Source organism: Artemia franciscana, chromosome 9 (genome assembly GCF_032884065.1).
Source record: "Artemia franciscana chromosome 9, ASM3288406v1, whole genome shotgun sequence".
NCBI classification, from domain to species: Eukaryota; Metazoa; Arthropoda; class Branchiopoda; order Anostraca; family Artemiidae; genus Artemia; species Artemia franciscana.
In genome coordinates, this window is record NC_088871.1 from 45,788,874 (window position 1) to 45,814,833 (window position 25,960).

At 32.9% G+C, this 25,960-nt stretch overlaps 1 protein-coding gene across 2 annotated transcripts in view; it reads left to right on the forward strand.

Moving 5' to 3' along the window:
• The window catches only part of LOC136031473 (zinc transporter ZIP1-like), a 60,203-nt gene extending 40,133 nt beyond the window's left edge, over positions 1 to 20,070 (forward strand). The window contains exons 6-7 of one of the 2 annotated variants that reach the window (XM_065711102.1): positions 1,827 to 2,058; positions 4,806 to 20,070. In XM_065711102.1, coding sequence (XP_065567174.1) covers positions 1,827 to 2,048 — 222 coding nt within the window. In that variant the 3' untranslated portion in view covers positions 2,049 to 2,058; positions 4,806 to 20,070. The remainder of the gene's footprint in view (positions 1 to 1,826; positions 2,059 to 4,805) is intronic. The other variant, XM_065711103.1, reaches the window with a different exon arrangement.
• The last annotated feature ends 5,890 nt before the right edge of the window (positions 20,071 to 25,960 follow it).

The window sequence follows — 25,960 nt, forward strand, 5'->3', positions numbered from 1 at the left end:
ACCCAGGGGGGTTAGAGGATTTTTTCACCCCCCCTTCCTCCAATTGTTGGTCTGACTTGTAAAAACGTAACAAAAATAGATGTAGCCTACTCAAGTTTTTTATGCGTTTTTGTGTTTTTTTGTCCCCCCCCCAAAAAAAATCCTGGTGTAAAAAACCACCCGAAAAAAATCATGGATACGGCCTGCTCTCAGAGCTCGTATTACGCCAGGATTGTTGGATAATTATTTCTATTTCACTGCTAAGAGAGACTGCATTGAATAGGCTGCAGATGTAGGCAAAATTACAATGTGAAACATGAGAAGATTTATATTTCCCTTTGGGCTAAATGTATAATGGGCTGTTTTGATGATAATTATAAATCCTGGAAATAATAGTGCATGCTATTCATTTTTGAGATTTCTGTACCCAATCTAGTAGACAAATACGGAATTATAGTTGAAATAAATAGCATTGGAGGGCAGTATCAATAAAAACTGATATAAAAACTGATATGGAGCTTTGTCATGTTTTGTTAAAGCATGTTCTTTTTTTTTTTTTTTTTTTTTTTTTTTTTTTTTTTTTTTTTTTTGTGCTGAGGTTTGTACAAATGGGAATATGTCATAGTGCCTTGAATGTATTGGGATAGTGGCTTCGGTTCATGGAAATTTAAAGGGGGTAAAATGTATTTTTCAGAATCTAGATGGGGGTGCAAATTTGTCCTTTCTTCATTTTTTTTAATGAAAATACCGAAAGAAAGAAGGTAGAAAGGAGGTGTACATAGTGCCTTGAATGTATTGGGGTAGTGGCTTCATTTCATGGAAATTCAAAGGAGGAATTCTGGCAAATTTATTTGTCAGAATCTAGTACGGGGGGGGGGTAATTTTGTCCTTTATTTCTTTATTTTAAATGAAAACATCGAAAGAAAGAAGGTATTTTCAATGAAAATAACGTATTTGTAGTACGTATTTTTTATTTCTTTCAACGTATTTTTTTTCTATATTATTTTTCTAGCTAATTCTAGTTACTTAGCTTATATTACTTTGGATATGTGTTAGTTGGTACTAAACGAGTATGACATGCCTTAGGCAAGTGTCGGGAAGTCCAGAACAAGAAATATAGTCAGCGTAAAGTCTAGAAAAAAGTAAAGTAGCGTAAAAGTTTTTTTTTAATTTCCTCTGATCTCGAAGAAAATCACTTTTCTTTTAAAAAGGTAAAAAAAAAAGGTAAAGGATACGGCATTAGACTTTACAGTCCTTACCGGCGGTGCTGATCTCCGTTTCTTGGCCCTTCATCCAGGAAGTGCAATGGGGGGTTGGGGGCCAGCCATCCTGTGCTTCCGCACACCCTTCCTGTTTACCTTCCCCAGATTTCTACAGGTACCCATTTAGAGCTGGGTCGGCTCTAGCTAAGCTTACAGGGTCACACCACTGACCCCCGTCCCAAACCGAAGAATTGGGTACACTGGGATTCGAACCCGCGTCCTCTCAGACAAACTTTTGTCTCTCAGACACTTTTCTTTTAGCCCCAGTTGGATGGCCAAAAGCACAGTATTTGATGATATATCACAAAACGTAGTTTCAAATAATGTGAAGACGAAATAATATGACCAAGGAAAAAACAAAAAGCAAGCGTGGAAATACAACAAAACTAATGAAAAAAAACGCCAAAAAGATTAATAAAATTCAATAAAAGACGAAAAATTTGAAAATTAAAATCAAATACCTAACAAACAATAAAGTGAGTTATTCGCCACTAATAATACACTATCTTGAAGAAAATTATTCAGATGAATCGCGTAATGTACTCCTGTTGCTAATGTTACTATTAATCTTATCTATTTTTGAAGGTTGAAAACGATGTAGGTGCAGGTATTGCAACCAGTGTCCTCCAAGGCCTTGCCTGTGGTACGTTTCTTTATGTGACGTTTTTCGAAGTTCTACCGCATGAATTGCAAATGCCTGATGGTCGAATGCTAAAGCTATTTTTTACAATTCTGGGATTTTCGACATCCTGTGGAATATTACTCCTTGATGCTCAAGCAAGGGGATTTCAAATGAATGCTAACTGATCAACTCCAGGTAAGAATTATAATAATATTGCCATTATATATTGACTATATTGGCATTATATATTGGCAAATGATAAAGACGGAGTGTCAATATAAAACCCAAAGATAAAATAGACTATATGAAACCTCAGTGAAACACGGACTATGGGATATGAAGGAAGGAAAAGAAATGTACGAAGAGACCAAAAGTCAGGGGAATGGTTAGTGTTTGGGGTTGTCATGGCGTTTTTTATCTGGATCAGAACTCGTAAATATAAACCTTCTCTAGGTGGAAGGAGACGCATATACCGAAATTTTTTTGAGGGAGTAAGGCGGTCACACATCAAAACTTCCATCAGTTGCGAGTTTTATAGAAGCTTGGAACTGGCACTTATACAGCTTTGGTCGGCTATACAGGGGTTGGCAGCCTAACCCGTAGAGCTAGAATATGGCAGGAACCGACCCCAGACCCTCTCGGTAGTTGCTCTAACTCTTTCTGAAGGTAAAGTCTTTAGTAATCAAATGGCGGCGAAGTCTACAGTTAATTTTTCAAGTTTAGTTTTTTCATTTGGCTTGTTTTGTTTTTGTTGTTTTTTTTGGTATTATTATTAATATTTAAAATATTTTGTTCTTTAAACAGCGAAGTTTTTCGATTTTTGAATCTTTTCCATTTGAAAATATTCATGCTAATATTTTTAATTTTCAGTAAAAATATTTACAAATTAACTCTTTAAATGTAAGTGTAAAATGTATGCATATTAATATAAAAAGGTGTTTTCATTTAATTTGACTAGATGACATATAGAAAATACATAATAAGTTTGTTTAAATAATATTCATAGAGTGCATCACATACCGATACATCAGGATTTTTTAAGGAAACAGGGAGTTTTTCCGAGGAGGAGTCAAGTTGTTGACCTCTTATGGCAGCTGCCACATCGTGTTGGAGTTTTTATTTTTTCCTATTAAGCTGCGCAACCTTACTGACAAAGGACCAATGATAGACACCGCTTAAACCACAAATTTTTCATGGTCTCTATTCGCATTCTTGAGGATTCTTCTTATCCATTATAGCCCAGGTTCGTGTCCATGTTTGGCAGGGTGGGTGGGGGTGTTTGATCCCATGTCCAACAAAATCTTTGTCCGACTCGTAAAAAATCATTTTATGCCCCCCCCCGAAAAAAATCCTGAGTACGGTCCTTACTGTAGCAGCTTTTCTGCTGATTAGTTTGTCCACTCGGTAGCATTATTAAGAATATCTCACATATTAAGGAGAATTTGTGTTAAAATAAAGTTGAACGAAAACAATTAAAATTCAATTAAATTTCAATTCAATTTTAAATTTCAATTAAATATGAAATAAATTGAATCGAAAAATTAAATTAATTTCAATTAAATAAAAATTGTTCGATTCAATCAAATTAGATTTCAAATTCAATTAAAAAGGACAAAATACAATCAACGCAAGAAATAGGTGAATTATGGGAAATATGTAAAAAGAGACTATAGGACGAATCTGACGAAATTCAGGTTTAGGAGGGTAGCATGTCAAAACCTTTAAAAGTAGAAAGAGGCCAAAGGGTAGCTCCCTCCTGTACCCTTTTTTTATCCTCGAGTTTCATCGCGGTTGAAAATGGCAGCATGTCAAAATTTCAAAGCGTTTCTTTATAATTAAGCGAATCATGTCTCCGAAGGTAGTATGTCCATTGGAGCCCCCGTGCAAGAGCCCTAAACATGAAGAACTGCTCATTTTAAATCAAAAGATTCATAAATAATGAATCTTTTGGAAAAGATAAGAATCACAAGAAAAGATAAATATCCAAAATCATAATTTTCCTTAGATTTCATGCGTTTCTTAAATGCTGTATACTTTCAAAAAAACTTTTGCACATCTTTTCAAGTTTATATACCTTATTTTGTTGGAAGAATATTCTTTAAATAGAGTAAATGAGTCGCCTTACATTTTCGTTTCTTGCGTTATTATGGATCTTATGTAACAGAAATGTTTGGTTTTATTGACGCAATTTCATTTTTTAGTCATCCAAGATTTAATTTAGTTCTCTCTTTTCTCTTCATTATATATCTATAACTATCAGCAGCATCTTGATAGGATCTGCTGAATATAAGATATAAAGAAAATGACAATGAAGAGAGATCCAAAGAAAATATCTAAGGTTTTCACTGCTTGCTCGTATTCTGTTCGTTTCATTTGAACTTTTTTATTGCCAGTAGTTATATCTTACAAAGTAATTTTCTTTGTATTATTCTATGTTGTCTTTGTATATGCGTTACTATGGATTTTATATAACAACTATGTTTGGTTTTATAGACGCAATTTCGTTTCTTTCAGTGACTCGAGATTTAATTTAGTTTTTTTCCTTCTCTCTCTTTTCTCTTCTCTTCATTATGTATTTGTAACTATCAGCAGCATCTTGGTAAGATCTGCTGATTAAAAGTTCCAAAGAAAATGAAAATAAAGAGACATCCAAAGAAAACATTTAAAGTTATCACTGTTAATTTTTATTCCGTTCGCTGGATCTTTTTTATTGATGGCAGTTTTATCTTAAATATACTATATTGTTTTCTTTATACCAACTTAACTAACTGTCAATCGAAACAAACTTAAGAACTTTTGATAGTTTGAACATTATACTGGAATTGTTTCTATCTAGCTATACCTCACTATGCCTCATTACTATACCTTACGTTTCTTTCTTTCAATTTCTCGTGAATGAAGCTAAAAATAGTTTATAGTCTAACTTGATTTATATCCTCTAGGTTAAACTAAGAAGTGACGACATGGAGCAGAAATCAGTTATTCCTTACAGAGCAATTTCAGACAAAATGGAAATGTAAATGTTTCTCATAGGTTGATCATCTTTTTTTACTCTTGAATCTCTCTTTTTCCAACGGTTGTACGCTTCAATTTGCATAATTTTAGCATCTTTTCATTAAATAGACTGTCGTCACTCCATGTCGTCACTGAGAACTGACGACATGGAGCAGAGATCAGTTATTCCTTACAGAGCAATTTTGGACAAAATGGAAATGTAAATGTTTCTAATTGATTCATCATCTTCTTTTCTCTTGAATCTGTCTTTTTCCAGCGGTTGTACGCTTTAATTAGCATGATTTTAGCATCTTTTCATTGAATAGATTCAATAACAAATAACTGTTTTAATAGTTAATTCCCAATTAACAAATACGGTGTACTAATTCAAAAGTTGTTATGGGGCATGTTTTGTGAAATAGAAATTTGTTCTGTTATTCCTTAAGTCGGCACGCTGGAATGATTGACCCTGTTTACATTTCAATACCTCTTTTGGTTTAAAATTCTTAAGAGTTTTTTTTTCCAAAATGGGTCATCTCTATTTTCACGGCGTATAGAAACAGACAGAATTTACAGCTTTTGATAGAAAAATTAATTTTTAAGCATCTTGAAAGGGCAATTTTTTTTTCCCTGTTGACAAATAACTAGCCATCAATAACAATCGAAAAATCTGATTTGGATGGTTTTGCGCGAAAATGAGCGTTAAAAAGTGCAATTGTATGATATTACCAATATAGCAAAGAATATGTTCATGACATAATAGAATAGTACTGTATTATAACAAAAGAATATTGCGTCGCTAGAAATAAAATAGAAGTGTGTTCGTAAAACATTTATTTTTACAAATTTCGTTTTGAATCTTGGTGGAGTATTTATCTTTTCTTTCTTTCCTTTTCTCAAAAATAGAAGAAAACGGACAATATAGAAGAAAAAAGCAAACATTTAGAATTTCCGGTGGCCTTTTTCGCTTTTTGGAGACAATCGCGCTCATTTTATAGTTTTTAGCTCTCTTGAAACTTTTAGATTCAACTTAATGTCTTTTAAATTATTGTGGTTAAAATATTAGGTGGACTGAGTTAACGCGGCTGGGTCAACTCCAATCTGTTTTAGTTTCTCTGATAAAAGCCGTAATAATTCATCTTACTTAACGCCTTTAGGATTACCACACATAGGATACTAGGTGATCCGATTTCACGTACTTTAATCAACTCTAATCCGTTTTATTTCCTTCTGAAAAAGTCTCTAATAATCCATCTAATATAATACCTTATGAAACACTATTGCTGATTAGTAAGTGGCCTAAGCTTGCGAATTTAATCAACTCTACTCCTGTTTCGTTTTCTTCTGAATATAATCCGTAATAGCCCATCTAATAAAACGGCTTTGAAATTATTGTACTCATAATTTTAGTTATTCTGATTTCGTGCAATTTAATAAACTTTAACCTATTTTAGTTCTTATCAAAAAGTACCTTATAGTCTATCTAATATAACACCTTGTGGATTATTGTAGTAAGAATATTAGGTAGCCTGAAATTTTTGACATTCGATCAACTCGCCTTTTAGACTATTTAGACTATAATTTACTCTTTTTTTTAATCTGATGTAGTTTTTTTAAGTAAAATTCAGCTTTTTCAAAGGAGGCCGTATATTTCCTATAAAATTCATCTGCTTTTTTGTTTTTTTTAGGGGGGGGGCTGTTTTTATCTTTTAAGTTGACCCTTCCATAATGTCATGACGACTTAAATTCTAGTAAACATTGGCATTGTTAAATCAACTCTAATTTGTTCTGGTTTCTTCTGGACAAGCCCCTACCAATTGAAATAATATGGTACCTTATAAATTGCCTTAGCCAGAATCCTTGATGATAAGATTTTTTGCGCTTCGATCAACACTCGTTTGTTCTATTTTCTCCAGAAAAAGTCCCTAATAACTCATCTATCATAACGCCTTATGAATTAGTGTTGAAAGAATATTAGGTGGTCTGATTTTGCGCACTTTATGCATCCCCCCATTTGTTGTTCTTTTTTTGTCGGGAAAAGTCTTCAATATTTTATCCAACATAACACCTTTGCAATTACCATGGTTAAAATATGTTGGGGTTTGATTTTGTGCACTTCAAGCAATATCCCATTCGTTATATTTTCCTGGGGAAAACTCCCCAATATTCTCCCGAACGTAACGTCTTTGGAATTACCATGGTTATAATATTGCGGGGTCTAAATTCGGCGCTTTAATCAACTCTAATTTGTTCTGTTTTCTTCTGAAAAAACCTTAATAATTTGTAAAAACGTAACGCCTTATGAATTACTGTTGCAAGAATGTTAGGTAGCCTGATTTCGTGCACTTCAAGCATCCTCCCATTTGTTGTGTTTTTCTCGGGAAAAGTCCCTAAAGTTCTATCTTACATAACACCTTTGGAATTACCATGGTTATAGTAAGTTGGGATCGGATTTTATGCACTTCAAGCAATCTTCCATTCGTTTTATTTTCCTCGGGGAAAGTCCATAATATTCTATCTAATCTAACACCTTTCGAATTACCATGGTTTTAATATGTTGGGGTCTGATTTTATGCACTTCAAGTAATCTCCCATTCGTTATGTTCGGGAAAAGTCCCTAATGTTCTATCTAACATAACACCTTTGAAATTACCATGGTTATAGTAAGTTGGGATCGGATTTTATGCACTTCGAGCAATCTTCCATTCGTTTTATTTTCCTCGGGGAAAGTCCATAATATTCTATCTAATATAACACCTTTGGAGTTACCATGGTTTTAATATGTTGGGGTCTTATTTTATGCACTTCAAGTAATCTCCCATTCTTTATGTTCGGGAAAAGTCCCTAATGTTCTATCTAACATAACACCTTTGAAATTACCATGGTTATAGTAAGTTGGGATCGGATTTTATGCACTTCAAGCAATCTTCCATTCGTTTTATTTTCCTCAGGGAAAGTCCATAATATCCTATCTAATATAACACCTTTGGAATTACCATGGTTTTAATATGTTGGGGTCTGATTTTATGCACTTCAAGTAATCTCCCATTCGATATGTTCGGGAAAAGTCCCTAATGTTCTATCTAACATTACACCTTTGAAATTACCATGGTTATAGTAAGTTGGGACTGGATTTTATGCACTTCAAGCAATCTTCCATTCGTTTTATTTTCCTCGGGGAAAGTCCATAATATCCTATCTAATATAACACCTTTGGAATTACCATGGTTTTAATATGTTGGGGTCTGATTTTATGCACTTCAAGTAATCTCCCATTAGTTATGTTCGGGAAAAGTCCCTAATGTTCTATCTAACATAACACCTTTGAAATTACCATGGTTATAGTAAGTTGGGATCGGATTTTATGCACTTCAAGCAATCTTCCATTCGTTTTATTTTCCTCGGGGAAAGTCGGATTTTTATATTACCATGGTTATAGTAAGTTGGGATCGGATTTTATGCACTTCAAGCAATCTTCCATTCTTTTTATTTTCCTCGGGGAAAGTCCATAATATTCTATATAATATAACACCTTTGGAATTACCATGGTTTTAATATGTTGGGGTCTGATTTTATGCACTTCAAGTAATCTCCCATTCGTTATGTTCGGGAAAAGCCCCTAATGTTCTATCTAACATAACACCTTTGAAATTACCATGGTTATAGTAAGTTGGGATGGGATTTTATGCACTTCAAGCAATCGTCCATTCGTTTTATTTTCCTTGGGGAAAGTCCATAATATTCTATCTAATATAACACCTTTGGAATTACCGTGGTTTTAATATGTTGGGGTCTGATTTTATGCACTTCAAGTAATCTCCCATTCGTTATGTTCGGGAAAAGTCCCTAATATTCTATCTAACATAACACCTTTGAAATTACCATGGTTATAGTAAGTTGGGATCGGATTTTATGCACTTCAAGCAATCTTCCATTCGTTTTATTTTCCTCGGGGAAAGTCCATAATATTCTATCTAATATAACACCTTTGGAATTACCATGGTTTTAATATGTTGGGGTCTGATTTTATGCACTTCAAGTAATCTCCCATTCGTTATGTTCGGGAAAAGTCCCTAATGTTCTATCTAACATAACACCTTTGGAATTACCATGGTTATAGCAGGTTGGGGTCTGATTTTACGTACTTCAAGCAATCTTCTATTCGTTGTATTCTCCTCGGGGAAAGTCCCAAATATTCCATCTAATATAACACCTTTGGAATTACCATGGTTATAGTTTGTTGGGGTCTAATTTTATGCACTTCAAGTAATCTCACATTCGTTATGTTTTCCTAAAAGTCCATAATATACTATCTAACATAATACCTTTGGAATTACCGTGGTTACACTATGCTGGGGTCTGATTTTGTGCACTTCAAGCAATATTCCATTTGCTATGTTTTTCTGGGGAAAGGTCCAATATATCCTATGTAGCATAACACCTTTGGAATTACCATAATTATAATAGGTTGGGGTCTGGTTTTATGCACTTCAAGCAATCTCCCATTCGTCATGTTTTTCTAAAAATCCCTAATATTCTATCTAACATGATAACTTTGGAAATACCATAATTATAATAGGTTGGGGTCTGATTTTATGCACTTCAAGCAATCTCCCATTCGTTATGTTTTTCTCAAAGTCTTTAATATTCTATCTAACATAATACCTTTGGAATTACCATGGCTATAATATTAGGTGTATGTGCACTTCAAGCAATCTCCCATTTGTTATGTTTTCCTTCGGAAAAGACCCTAATATTTTATCTAACATAACACCTTTGAAATTAACATGGTTATAATAGGTTGGGGTCTGATTTTATGCACTTCAAGTAATCTTGAATTCGTTTTATTTTCCTCGGGGAAAGTCCCTAATATTCCATCTATTATAACACCTTCGGAATTACCATGGTTATAATATGTTGGGGTCTGATTTTATGCACTTCAAGTAATCTTCCATTCGTTATGTTTTCCTAAAAGTCCCTAATATACTGTCTAACATAACACCTTTAGAATTACCATGGTTGCAATATGCTGGGGTCTGATTTTATGCACTTCAAGCAATCTCCCATTCGTTATGTTTTCCTAAAAGTCCCTAATATTCTATCGAACATAATACCTTTGGAAATATCATGGGTATAATATATTGGGGTCTGATTTTATACAATTGAAGCAATCTTGAATTCGTTTTATTTTCCTCGGGGAAAGTCCCTAATATTCTATCTAATATAACAGCTTTGGAATCACCATGGTTATATTATGTTGTGGTCTGATTTTATGCGCTTGAAGCAATCTCCCATTTGTTATGTTTTCCTAAAAGTCCCTAATATTCTATCTAACATATTACCTTTGGAAATATGGGTATAATATATTGGGGTCTGATTTTATACAATTGAAGCAATCTTCCATTCGTTTTATTTTCCTCAGGGAAAGTCCCTAATATTCTATCTAATATAACAACTTTGGAATCACCATGGTTATATTATGTTGTGGTCTGATTTTATACACTTGAAGCAATCTCCCATTTGTTATGTTTTCCTAATAGTCCCTAATATTCTATCTAACATATTACCTTTGGAATTAACAATTATAATATTACGGTGTCTAATTTCGCGTGCTTTAATCAACTCTAGTTTGTTCTGTTTTCTTCTAAAAAGTCCCTTACAGTCCATCAGCATACCGCTTTCGAACGTTTGTATTTAGAATATTAAATTGGCTGACTTAGCGCGCTTTAATTAAGTCCAATCTTTCCGTTTTTTCATGAAACAATCTGTAATAATTAAAGTGTTACCATCAATGTTTTTCAAGTCATCTCCATGCCGGCTAATTAAAGCGTCCTCCGTCTTTTCTAACCTTTGAACGAACTTTTGGTTTCTCTGGAGTCTAATTAATTCCTAATGTATTTATTTATCTAATTTATAATGCTTTGATTCTTCATAAACCCAACTTTAACTAGCATAGTTTTCAATGTATTAACTGCTTTTAGAATTAAAAATTGTAGTGCTGAAAAATCCCATTTTGACAGAAATAATATCATTGAGCCGTCCAGCTTAATATCCATTTTACCTCGACTATTTTATCGTATTATTTTCAAAGAACAAAAACGAAGGGCATGTTGCTTCAGGTCAACACAGTTTTAAATTTTTCATCTATGGATTATTTTTTATGGGCAGAGTTTTATTTGATTATATTGTCGAATTGGTATAGCCCTGTCTTTATTATGGCTTTTTCAGGTCAAGTCAGCTACTTCAAAGACCTAAAAAAAGCCACTCTGAAAAAAGCCACTTCAAATGTCTCAAAAAGTACCAATGGAGACTGGGCTGCCTGAAAAAGTAAAAAAGCACGGGCGGCTTTACCTGAAAAAGTCATAATTAATGCACGGCCTAACCTAGCTTAATTTTAAATATACCTGATTTGTTTCATTCAATTATTGTAAATGGAAACAAAAATGAAGGGTTTGCATCCGTTCAAAAAATACTGAATTGTGCATTTGTCTTACTTTATATTTATTAAGTTTTGTTTGGTAATATTATCGAGTTGGTAACCCAGCTTAATCTTCAATACATCTAAATTGTTTAATCAAATCATTGCAAAAGTGAACTAAAATGAAGAATTTGCAACTTCTGTTCAAGAAATATTAAATTGCGGATCTGTGTATTACTTTGTATTCGTTAAGCTTTGTCGTATGATATTACCGAGTCGGAAACCCATCTTAATTTTTATTACACATAAGTAGTTTAATAAAATACTGTAAAAGTAAACAAAATGAAGGATTTGTAACTTCTACTTAAGAATTATTGATTTGTGGATCTGTGTATTACTTTGCATTCACTAAGTTTTGTTTGATAAGACTATTGAGTGAGTAACCCAGCTTAATTTTCAATACAACTAAGTTGTTTAATATAATACTGTAAAATTAACAAAACTGAAGGATTTGTAACTACCGTTCAAGAAATATTGAATTTTGGATGTGTGTATTACTTTGTATTCATTAAATTTTAAGATTACCGAGTAAGTAACTCAGCTTAATTTTCAATACAACTAAGTTGTTTAATACAATATTGTAAAATTAAACAAAACTGAAGGATTTATAACTTCCGTTCAAGAAATATTGAATTGTTGATCTGTGTATTACTTTGTATTCATTAAGTTTTAAGATTATCGATTGAGTAACCTAGCTTAATTTTCAATACAACTAAGTTGTTTAATACAATATTGTAAAATTAAACAAAACTAAAGGATTTATAACTTCCGTTCAAGAAATATTGAATTGTGGATCTGTGTATTACTTTGTATTCATTAAGTTTTAAGATTGTCGATTGAGTAACCTAGCTTAATTTTCAATACAACTAAGTGGTTTAATACAATACTGTAAAATTAAACGAAACTGAAGGATTTATAACTTCCGTTCAAGAAATATTGAATTGTGGATCTGTGTATTACTTTGTATTCATTAAGTTTTAAGATTATCGGTTGAGTAACCTAGCTTAATTTTAAAAACAACTAAGTTGTTTAATACAATACTGTAAAATTAAACGAAACTGAAGGATTTATAACTTCCGTTCAAGAAATATTGAATTGTGGATCTGTGTATTACTTTGTATTCATTAAGTTTTAAGATTATCGGTTGAGTAACCTAGCTTAATTTTAAAAACAACTAAGTTGTTTAATACAATACTGTAAAATTAAACAAAACTGAAGGATTTGTAACTTCCGTTCAAGAAATATTGAATTGTTGATCTGTGTATTACTTTGTATTCATTAAGTTTTAAGATTATCGATTGAGTAACCTAGCTTAATTTTCAATACAACTAAGTGGTTTAATACAATACTGTAAAATTAAACGAAACTGAAGGATTTATAACTTCCGTTCAAGAAATACTGAATTGTGGATCTGTGTATTACTTTGTATTCATTAAGTTTTAAGATTATCGATTGAGTAACCTAGCTTAATTTTCAATACAACTAAGTTGTTTAATACAATATTGTAAAATTAAACAAAACTAAAGGATTTATAACTTCCGTTCAAGAAATATTGAATTGTGGATCTGTGTATTACTTTGTATTCATTAAGTTTTAAGATTGTCGATTGAGTAACCTAGCTTAATTTTCAATACAACTAAGTGGTTTAACACAATACTGTAAAATTAAACGAAACTGAAGGATTTATAACTTCCGTTCAAGAAATATTGAATTGTGGATCTGTGTATTACTTTGTATTCATTAAGTTTTAAGATTATCGGTTGAGTAACCTAGCTTAATTTTCAATACAACTAAGTTGTTTAATACAATACTGTAAAATTAAACAAAACTGAAGGATTTGTAACTTCCATTCAAGAAATATGGAATTGTGGATCTGTGTATTACTTTGTATTCATTAAGTTTTAAGATTGTCGATTGAGTAACCTAGCTTAATTTTCAATACAACTAAGTGGTTTAACACAATACTGTAAAATTAAACGAAACTGAAGGATTTATAACTTCCGTTCAAGAAATATTGAATTGTGGATCTGTGTATTACTTTGTATTCATTAAGTTTTAAGATTGTCGATTGAGTAACCTAGCTTAATTTTCAATACAACTAAGTGGTTTAACACAATACTGTAAAATTAAACGAAACTGAAGGATTTATAACTTCCGTTCAAGAAATATTGAATTGTGGATCTGTGTATTACTTTGTATTCATTAAGTTTTAAGATTATCGGTTGAGTAACCTAGCTTAATTTTCAATACAACTAAGTTGTTTAATACAATACTGTAAAATTAAACAAAACTGAAGGATTTGTAACTTCCGTTCAAGAAATATTGAATTGTGGATCTGTGTATTACTTTGTATTCATTAAGTTTTAAGATTGTCGATTGAGTAACCTAGCTTAATTTTCAATACAACTAAGTGGTTTAACACAATACTGTAAAATTAAACGAAACTGAAGGATTTATAACTTCCGTTCAAGAAATACTGAATTGTGGATCTGTGTATTACTTTGTATTCATTAAGTTTTAAGATTGTCGATTGAGTAACCTAGCTTAATTTTCAATACAGCTAAGTTGTTTAATACAATATGTTAAAATTAAACAAAACTAAAGGATTTATAACTTCCGTTCAAGAAATATTGAATTGTGGATCTGTGTATTACTTTGTATTCATTAAGTTTTAAGATTGTCGATTGAGTAACCTAGCTTAATTTTCAATACAACTAAGTGGTTTAATACAATACTGTAAAATTAAACGAAACTGAAGGATTTATAACTTCCGTTCAAGAAATATTGAATTGTTGATCTGTGTATTACTTTGTATTCATTAAGTTTTAAGATTGTCGATTGAGTAACCTAGCTTAATTTTCAATACAACTAAGTGGTTTAATACAATACTGTAAAATTAAACGAAACTGAAGGATTTATAACTTCCGTTCAAGAAATACTGAATTGTGGATCTGTGTATTACTTTGTATTCATTAAGTTTTAAGATTATCGATTGAGTAACCTAGCTTAATTTTCAATACAACTAAGTTGTTTAATACAATATTGTAAAATTAAACAAAACTAAAGGATTTATAACTTCCGTTCAAGAAATATTGAATTGTGGATCTGTGTATTACTTTTTTTTTCATTAAGTTTTAAGATTGTCGATTGAGTAACCTAGCTTAATTTTCAATACAACTAAGTGGTTTAATACAATACTGTAAAATTAAACGAAACTGAAGGATTTATAACTTCCGTTCAAGAAATATTGAATTGTGGATCTGTGTATTACTTTGTATTCATTAAGTTTTAAGATTGTCAATTGAGTAACCTAGCTTAATTTTCAATACAACTAAGTGGTTTAATACAATACTGTAAAATTAAACGAAACTGAAGGATTTATAACTTCCGTTCAAGAAATATTGAATTGTGGATCTGTGTATTACTTTGTATTCATTAAGTTTTAAGATTATCGGTTGAGTAACCTAGCTTAATTTTAAAAACAACTAAGTTGTTTAATACAATACTGTAAAATTAAACGAAACTGAAGGATTTATAACTTCCGTTCAAGAAATATTGAATTGTGGATCTGTGTATTACTTTGAATTCAATAAGTTTTAAGATTATCGGTTGAGTAACCTAGCTTAATTTTAAAAACAACTAAGTTGTTTAATACAATACTGTAAAATTAAACGAAACTGAAGGATTTATAACTTCCGTTCAAGAAATATTGAATTGTGGATATGTGTATTACTTTGTATTCATTAAGTTTTAAGATTGTCGATTGAGTAACCTAGCTTAATTTTCAATACAACTAAGTGGTTTAATACAATACTGTAAAATTAAACGAAACTGAAGGATTTATAACTTCCGTTCAAGAAATATTGAATTGTGGATCTGTGTATTACTTTGTATTCATTAAGTTTTAAGATTATCGGTTGAGTAACCTAGCTTAATTTTAAAAACAGCTAAGTTGTTTAATACAATACTGTAAAATTAAACAAAACTGAAGGATTTGTAACTTCCGTTCAAGAAATATTGAATTGTGGATCTGTGTATTACTTTGTATTCATTAAGTTTTAAGATTATCGGTTGAGTAACCTAGCTTAATTTTAAAAACAACTAAGTTGTTTAATACAATACTGTAAAATTAAACGAAACTGAAGGATTTATAACTTCCGTTCAGGAAATATTGAATTGTGGATCTGTGTATTACTTTGTATTCATTAAGTTTTAAGATTATCGGTTGAGTAACCTAGCTTAATTTTAAAAACAACTAAGTTGTTTAATACAATACTGTAAAATTAAACAAAACTGAAGGATTTGTAACTTCCGTTCAAGAAATATTGAATTGTGGATCTGTGTATTACTTTGTATTCATTAAGTTTTAAGATTATCGGTTGAGTAACCTAGCTTAATTTTAAAAACAACTAAGTTGTTTAATACAATACTGTAAAATTAAACAAAACTGAAGGATTTATAACTTCCGTTCAAGAAATATTGAATTGTGGATCTGTGTATTACTTTGTATTCATTAAGTTTTAAGATTATCGGTTGAGTAACCTAGCTTAATTTTAAAAACAACTAAGTTGTTTAATACAATACTGTAAAATTAAACAAAACTGAAGGATTTGTAACTTCCGTTCAAGAAATATTGAATTGTGGATCTGTGTATTACTTTGTATTCATTAAGTTTTAAGATTATCGGTTGAGTAACCTAGCTTAATTTTCAATACAACTAAGTTGTTTAATACAATACTGTAAAATTAAACAAAACTGAAGGATTTGTAACTTCCATTCAAGAAATATGGAATTGTGGATCTGTGTATTACTTTGAATTCAATAAGTTTTAAGACTATCGAGTGAGTAACCCAGCTTAATTTTCAATACAACTAAGTTGTTTAATACAATACTGTAAAATTAAACAAAACTGAAGGATTTGTCACTTCCATTCAAGCAATAATGAATTGTGCACCTGTGTGTTACTTTGTATTTATTGTGTTTGGTTTTATAATGTTATAGTGATTCAACGAAGCGGATATTAATTAGGATATCAAAACAAAAATTTGAAAATTTAAGGTTTGTTCATGCTTGAAAACCGCGATTATCTAAATTTTTTCTTTGGGTGGTTTGAAAATTATAAAGATTTTAGAGCAGCCTATATTTTCATCACTGTTGCCACGTTGAACCATGAAAAAAAAAGTGAAGCAAATTATTTAAGTTTGTCAACGATTGTCATCTGTAAAAATTCCAACATAAGCAATTTGTTGATTCCCAAAGAAGCTATTTATTCTTATAAATATTTTTTATAAGAATATAAAAGATATTTAATTTTAAATTTAAAAATTAAAACTATTTATTCTGATTTTTCCCCAGCGTTTCTTTCTTTTAAATTTGGTGCCCTCTACTATCAAGAACTTCATTGTTGAATGCGGAAGGGTTTTTCATTTCCCAGTTTTTCCTAATTTTTTAAGATATACATGGTTGTGTTAGTTTTCAATTCAATAATTGAAAAATAGTTTCAACTGAATTAGAGAGAGAGAGAGAGAGATAGGTTTATTTAAACAACATCGTAGCTAACACCTAATTTGCGTTGCTTCACTATGCTAAATAACAAACTAACACAAAAAAAAAGAAGAAAATAACAGTGGCGAATAACAGCTTCAAAATCTTCTGTTTTGTTGCACAGCGATCTAGTGTTGCAAACGAGGAAGTTAGGAAGGCCACGACGAGCGTTGAAAGTAACAGGTCATAGGATGGGAGGCGGCTACTGTGAACAGTGCTGACATCTAAAAAAAGGGACGGTAGCAGCATCTGGTGGCTTCGTCAGAAGATTAAAAGTCACCAAGTTTGAAAAAGTAGATGGCGCCACTAGGGGTGAAGAAAGGTCAAATAAAGTATCTTTCCTGTACTTAATTTGCATATTGATGGCACAGAAAACTGTCAGGATAGCCACTGCTTTAACTGGTGACGCCATTGACGAACCAGCACACATATATTGGGCACTATTAAGCTAAACTTGGTAGATGGGCTCTGCAGCTGTGCTAGCGCAACAACGCCATCTACCAAAAAAAATTGAAAAATAGTTTTCAATCAATCAGGCTTCATTTTCACCGTCCTTGGTACTTTAACGTCTAGCGCAACTCAGTTTTCTATTGAATTATTGTCAAAAAGAAAAACAAAGAATCTGCCACTTCTGTGAGTTGTGCATGTTTGTTTTATTTCGTATGCATAAATTCTGCTTGATAACGATATCGAGGATTGCAAAAAGAACCCTTTAAACAGTCGGAGAGCGAAGGAAAAAGAGTCCTAAAGATGTTGCGAAAGACTTAAGACCGGTCAGGCACTCTTCTCGTCCAGACGCGAAAAGTGGGAAGAGACTGCCCTGTCATTAGAGAAAGGAGCACACGCACATGACACTCGATAATAATATCGTGGTGATAATCCACCTGAAAGTTTAATATACCTCAGTTTTTTTTAATAATTATAATTATAAAAGTAACAAACAAGGGATCTCTGCCACTTATAAAATAAGTATTAAATTTTTTATGTATGTGTTACTTAGTATTCACATTTTTTTACATATAATAGTATCGAGATGGCAGCCCAGCTCAAAGAGACCATAAAACTAAACAAACAGAGCCGCTTCCTTGAATTGTACATCTTTGTATTGTTTCGTATGCATAAAGTTCTGCTCCATATTAGCACTGAGGTGATAATCCACCTTGAAGTCTAATATATATATATATATATATATATATATATATATATATATATATATATATATATATATATATATATATATATATATATAGTCCTGTGGTGGCGCAGTGGATTTGACCTTAGCTTGGTAATACGGGACCTAGAGATCGAATCGCGCTGCCGGAATGCACTGCAGGGCCGACGCAGGGACCTTAGTAGTCAAGAAGCGGCTTTAATTCTTAAATAAATAAATAAAGATATATATATATATATATATATATATATATATATATATATATAGCATAGTATATAGTCTATATAACATATAATAGACTATATATAATAATATATAGTCTATATAACATATAGTCACTATATAATCTATATAAAGATAGTCCTAGTAAGTCTAATAATATATCTCGGTTGTTTGATCGAATAACTATAAATGTAAACAAATGAAGGATCTGTGCCACTTACAAAAGAAATATTAAATTGTTTATGTTTGTTTTACTTAGTATTCATAAATTTTTTTCCGGTAATAATATGGAGGTGCCAAACCAGTTCAAATTAAATAAAACTAAAAGAAACAAAGGGTCTATCGGTTTTATTTAAGATTTATTGAATTGTTTATGCATGTATTACCTATATACAGTTTCATCTTGTGGTATGATCAAGGTGGCAATCAAATTTGGAGTCCCTTTTACCTAATTTTTTTTCACCGAGTTGTAGAGGTAAACATAAGGAGGATCTGTGCCACTACTTTCAAAGAAAAATTGTTTTAATTATGGAGGGATTACTTGGTGTGCATAAGGTTCTGTTTGATAAGAATATCGAGGTGGCAACCCAGCTCAAGTCGAAACAATCATAAACTAAACAAAGAAAGGATCTGCTGCTTCTGTCCAAGAAAAATCGAATTTGTTGAGTGTGTATCACTTTGTATCTACTGATGAGCCATGTTTGATTTAGCATTACAAAGTCGACAGAACATTGACATTATCTCGATGTTTTGCTCTTTAGTGTTTGATTTGGGTCTTTCTTAGATCGACCTAGAATAGCACATCGAACGTATCTTTTTGGTGGTAATTGCAATCAGAACACTTTAATACTCTGTAATACTGAAATAACCGACTGTCAGCTTTTATTCAGTTGATTAATTGATTGAAATGCTCACTACCATTCATTAACACAGACAAAACACCATTTCTAAAAAGCAAATTCCATCACTTTAGTTTATATTCCAGCGCGTTGCCACGTGAATGTATAATTTCTGTGTTGACAGAATGAATAACGGACATTATTTTTCTGTCATCAAAAGATGATGAAATATGGCCAGCAATTTAGAAATCGAACATCCGCCCTGTCAATAGAGTACCAGGGTTGCAGTGGTAGCTGCAACCCTGGTAACTAATGAACCAGTAACCAAACAACACATTTCAGAAAAAAGTGACAACTGACAAAAAATTCCTGGCTGGTTAGGGAATGGTAACCATTATCTAAGTTAGTTTTAATAGTAAAATATTATTTTGAAAATAAATTTTCGAATAAGGTGGCATTATTCCTTGTCAATTCGACAGAAATGCTAGTTCAAACTTGCATTGGTGGCCACCTGTTGAGGTGGCCACCAAGATCAAAATCCTACTTGCCTTAGTTGTTTTATCGAATCATTGTTTATGTCAACAAACCTAGGATCTTTCCCAAGAAAAATTCATTTGCTTGTGTATGTATTACTTGGTATGCGTAAAGTTTTATTGGATAAGAAAATCGAGATGGCAACCCACATCAAAGTTCAAGAAACTGTAAACACCATGTTCCTAGGAATATTGAATTGTTTTTGTTTGTAGTAAGTATGCATAATTTTTTCTATTTGGAAAGAGTAATGAGGTGACTGCCTAGCTTAAAGTTTAATTAAAATTTAGCTGTCTTATCGAATTATTGTAAAAGTAAACGAAGCAAGGAGCCACCATTTCCGTCCAAGGATTACTGAATGTTTTTATATTTTATGTATAATGTTTTGTTTACTGACACAAGCACTCTAAATATAGCAGTTCTGTCAACTGTCTTTTGCAAACGATAACACAGGGCATACACTAGAGTTCGCGTCTCAAGACGAAAAGCTCGTCAAAACAACAAAACATAGGTAATTATGTGAACACTATAGTAAATCTGTAGGCATTTTGGGATTTCAGCAAAATGGATTCATAGACCATTCGCTATGTATTTACGTGCCTAAGTAGCAATGTTTTATACGAGATGTTTCTTGGTGTGTAAGTTAGTTCTGTGTAAAGAGAAACAATTTTTTGCTAGAATAAAAAAGGATCTAGTAAATCCTACTAAAGTAAATCCTACTAAAGTAAATTTAGTAAATCCTACTAAAGGATTTAGTAGCCTTTAGCATGGCCGTTTTATGGTAAATAAAATTAATTGAAATCCTCCTTTCTTATTGACAAAATGACTGAAAAGGAATTTTTTGGGGAAAAAATGAATTGAAATCCTTCTTTTTTGTAGATAAAATGATTCAAGAAGAGCGTGAAAAAAAGATCTGATCCCAAAGAGTTGGGAGCACGGGAATAACAAATAATGTCTAGAGATGTAAAAAAAAATACCTCTTTTTTAAGTCATGGTTGGTTGTTATCGCTTAACGATACTCGTTTATTATTATATAAACGAGGTAGTAAGATTATTCAGGCCACCCCTCCCCCTGTTCTGACTAGAGACACTTAATTTCTAGTGCTTTTCATGTTAATTCGTTTATTCGCTATATTCTTTTTTTCCAAATTTATTCTGTGTTTGAAATTTCGAACTTGATCTGAAATACAAGTGCACATTCTTGTAACACAAGTATGTGAATCATATAAAATCAAATAATTATTTAATTGCTGTCGGTCATGCTTGTCTATGACAAAAATATAACAAAAGTAATTCAACATGAGTTCTTTAACCCTTTCAGGACGGAATTATGATAGAGCTAAAGAAAAAAATCCATTTTCAGGTTTTAACCTTAAATGACCTCACATATGATGAGTTTGATGCAAAATATCAATTTCATTCATTCATTCCAGACCTACAGTTATGACTCCAATTGACATCTTCCGCTGTCACTCGCCACTAAATCCATATAATGATCTAAAATGGAAATTTATTTTTAATGCCAATACAAAGAAGAAGAAATACAAAATAGTTATTGGGTATGAAAGATTTTGAAACAGTTTCTGTTCTTCACCAGACACAATGAAACATGACACTTGAAACACTGGATTCGAGCATAAGCCGAGCAGAGCCGGCATCGCTTCTTATCAGCCACTGCCTCTGGCCAATGCTGGATGCCGTCATAGCAAACACTATTGTATGGCTTTGGTTTGGCAAGCTTTGGTCTTTTTGGAGTGGAACAGTTTGGTCTCTGAGGGGTCTTCCACGAGGCTTTGGAGTTCCATCATTTGTAGAAGTAAGGTAGTTGGCAATTTCGCTCTTGAAATCTAAGAGGCTCTTATTGTGGGTTCGGCCTTGCTGACCCATATGACGCCGATAAAGCAACCATGCGTTGACGACTGAAAGATCCAAGAAATAGTAAAAGAGACGCATATACCGTTTTTTTCCACGTATATCTATCCTGTACAGCTCAATGAGCATGTCACTGAGGTCAACACCACCCATGAATTTGTTGTACTCAGCAATACACAGGGGACGGAGAACGTGGACGTACTTCTTTGAAGTACGGTCCCAGCGTTTGCAGTTATCTGAAGGTTCGGCGCCGACAAATGACGAAGCAATGCAGACGCTCTTGTTGTCGAACCACTTCGTAACCACTATACCGCTATTGGTCTCAACTCTGTAGTCAAAACTTCCTCTTCCCTTTTCTTTCAGTAAATCATCAGCTTCGATATTGCAACCTTTCAGTCTGTTTGTCCTGACGGTGCCAGCTGAATGAATCCCGTGTAAAAGGAGCTCGCGAATCAGTGGTATACTTGTGTAATAATTGTCAAAAAAGAGCTTGAAGTTTTTGTTTCTTGGAATCTCCTCTGCTAGTCTGAGCCCAACCTCTGCTCCCTGACCAAGCTCAGTGACCGGAACTGAAGCTTTCCCAGTATATACTTCAAAGTCGTAGATGATTCCGCTGGCCCCTGCACGACTGAATATCTTGATTCCCCAGGAGTGGGGTTTGTCCTTGAGGTATTGCTTGAACCTTAGCTTTCCTTTAAAAGGGACCATTTGCTCGTCAATACTCTGCCTTTCCTCTGCAGGGATTTTAGTTAGATTTGCTTGCAGTCCGTCTATAACCGGCCGAAGTTTAAAAAGAGAGTCATAGCCGTCTTGACCTTTTGGAACAGCAGGGTGGTTATCGTTTGCATGAAAAAATCTTCGAAGGGTTTTTAACCTGTCTCTGGGCATGACATCTGCAATGAGGGGAAACCTTGGGCTGTTTTATTATGCCCATGAGCATATGGATTCCCAGGAACTGTCCCATTTCTTTATTGGTGACTTTCAGTTGGACACCCTCCTTCTGCATCTCATACAAATTGGACTGAAAAAGAATGCGTTCGACCATGTCATCGTCAAACATCTGTTTGAAATATTCAATAGGGGTTGGAATTTCCGGAGGAGGTGGCGGAAGAGAAGACTTCCAGGTTACATCGGGCGATTCAAAGTTTTGTTTTCTCCATCGAAATTCTCTGGAAGATGAAGATTGGAAAGGTGTTGCTGTACCAGAGGTAGATGGGTCACTAATGACAGAGGCAACCAAAGGGTATGGTGGTGGAGATGCACTTCGGTTGACGATGTGTACGTGAGTCAGTGACGATAAAGGTAAATCATCTTCATCAACGTTGTATTCAAGGGAGGGGTCGACAGGGGGGTTCCAGTCAGGATCGTTATCATCTTCCTCATGGTCAAGGTCCTCATCGTCTTCTATTTCCAGATCAGACAGTTCTCCATCTGGTTCAAGAATATACTGAACAGCTTCGTCCCGTGAAAAGATGTGGTTCGCATTTCGTGTAGTCTGGCTTCTGAATAATCTTTCCTCCCGCTTTGACATGATAGCACTAAAAATAAAAAAAATCATTAATTGTTGAAATTAATTTAAATTGTTGTTTGATATAATGCATGTCAATAAAAAAGTAGGTGTAATATTTATCATTTTTATTGAAATATACAGATATCAGGCCGGTTTCCATCAAATTTGACCAAATATTTGGATAAGTATGGTTTCTTGGACAAAAGAATTGTTTAGGTTTTCTTAGCTTTCTCTATATCAAACACTATATCTTTATATCTTTCATCAGATTCAGCACACAGATAATAAAACAAAAGCAAAGAATCCAACTTTTTTGCTTTTCTGCATCCAGACATTTTGCTTCAAGTCAAAAATTTAATAACATTTAGTCTTCTTAGCTTTCAGTAACGTTTTGACTAAAATATCCCTTATCCTATAATTATATTCAGGGCTAATCTATTTCACTAAATTTTTTATGCTTTACCATTAAAAATTACCAGAATCATGAAAAATCATTTGTTTTTTGAAAAATAATCACTAAAAGTCACAAACTAGGTAGCACAACTACAAAGCTACCACAACTAAAAATTCTAAGGTTACAAAGAAATAACAAAAACATGCGAACAAAATGATAGCCCCCGTAACACAAAACCGACTATTAAAACGTTTGTTTTACCTTCATGGCCGGTTGATGCCTTATGGGATCAAGACAAATGAGTGGCCCTACCGGTAAACCAGAGACCCCCCACCTCAAATAATTAGTCTTAATTGATATTTAATCATTCTTTATCTGCCCAATTTTTTCTTTAACTGTAACACTCCAAACAAAGAAAATAAAAAATAAAATATTTCCCTTACCTTCAGTAGTTCCTTCAATTACAAAACAAAGAACTGAAATGACCTGGGTAAAACCCAAAAGATGTTTGTGCGTCTAAACGGGTATTTATTCGAAAGAACTCGATGTCCGCTATCTTATGGTATAATTTACGATTCAATTTCTTATAACTGGATGGCACTTGTGCTGCAGCAAAGACTGTGATTCCAATTGTAATCACACGCCATGAAAGGGTTAACAAATAGTCCTATAATTAAATAAATTACAGATAGTGCAAAGGCCCCGTTAAGTGTTGCAGTAAATGTGACTTATCGGTCAATATTGCATAGCCTCGCAACCTTGTCTTCCGCTTGCAGTCACCATTCGCAACTTTATCTCCCCGGGTAAAAAGCGCTTTCCTCATGTTTGCCGTGCGACAGGGCGATTTGTAGAAATGAGCTTGATGTGATTGAAGCGGCGATAAGACATTTATACTCAAGACTCCTTTTTGCAGGTCACTCTATCCAATAAGTTTCTGTTTTGATTATCTGTGTGAATACCACCAGTGACTTCCTATTGCTATTGACACTTCGTCAAGTAGTTGGTTTACGGGGGTGCAGGCGCATCTTAACAAAAAAAATAAAAAAAAATATTTAAGAGCTAGTGTGGCTTATGCTTTGACGAGCAAATGGCCTTTGAATTATCAGACTTCAGCCTCTTATTAGTTAAGTTAAACCTTAAATAAATTGCAAAAAAAGTAATTTTTGTGCTGCTTGATACCGAAAAGTGAGCCTATTTTAATTGCATGATCAACATCGATTGCAAGATCAACATTGGAGGGGGGAAAAGTTTAAATCCTAGTAATCCCTAAAGAGAGATGTCTTCCCCAAAGTTATTGGGCTCACTGAAAACGAAAAACGCGGATAAAAATGGTTCACCAGAAGGGTGTTAGAAATTTTAGAAATTTGTCTTTAGCGTTTAGATGAGTGAAGTTTAAAAAACGGAGACATATCTTTTTTAGTGAGTAATCAGTCCTTCTAGGGTCTTCCTTGTAGTATATATCGAAAAACAAAAAGTATTATAACCTGCACAACAGTCGCAACCGCAACGCTGTCGAATATAATTTATATGTTTCTGTAGAATCGAATATCTTTGTATGGAACTCCTAAAGTGGTGAAAACTCCTGTTAATTTAATATTAACTTAATTGGAACTAAAAACTCCCACCACCGACAGTGAAGCGTTATCCAGCAGAGCTAGGAAATTTCAAAATGAGCTTAAGTTCAGTTTATTAAAATTAATAGTCCAACTTTAGTTGGATCCAGCCTAAAGTTGTGAAAGTAGGTAAATTCTTTTATCTTGAATCTATTTTTTGTTGGATATTTAATTGTTTGCAATTTTACAAAGTAATTAATTTTGTTTATTCAAGTTAAAGTGCAGAAAATAGGCTAACTAAACTAAACAATATTCAGAATAGATACTTGTCCGGGATTTTTTTTAAGGGAGGGGGGGAATACAAAACTTGTTATGTGATAATCTGAATATGAAGTGCCCAGAAACTCAAGGAAATTTTAAATTTAATGGTGTGCAGGGCCCTGCATTTACACTCCTGTTACCGAAATATGCCTATTGGTTCTTTTCTCCTTTCATCTTCGGCTCAATATAAAGCAAACGTTTAAATAAGGAAATAATAAAGAGTACAGCTTATATTTTTATTTGGGTTTTCATTCGTAATTTATTATTTTATTGGCTAATCCTTGGTAATATTGGTTGTCTTTTTGTCCTTCGTGCTAGAACTTAAGTTTTCTTTCTTATAAGTTTCCGATAGTCTTTGATCCTGATATTCTTTCATCATGCCTAGGAAGTTTCCATGCCCTCCCCCTACAGGACAAACTTTAGCAGGAACAAAAATAAAGTTGCGAATTTCCAAACCACAAATACTGACATCTTTCAAATATTATGACATGGTGCTAGAGAACGAAGTATTTAGAATTTTTTAGAATTCTTGACAATTGCCATTCAAGTTACAATAGTCACTTTCTTGTGGAGGATGCTAGAAAGGTCAGGACCTTTCTCGTTAGAGAGAATCATTTAATCTTTATCTCAGGGAAATCTGTATTCTGAAAAACTTACTCTGACCTTTT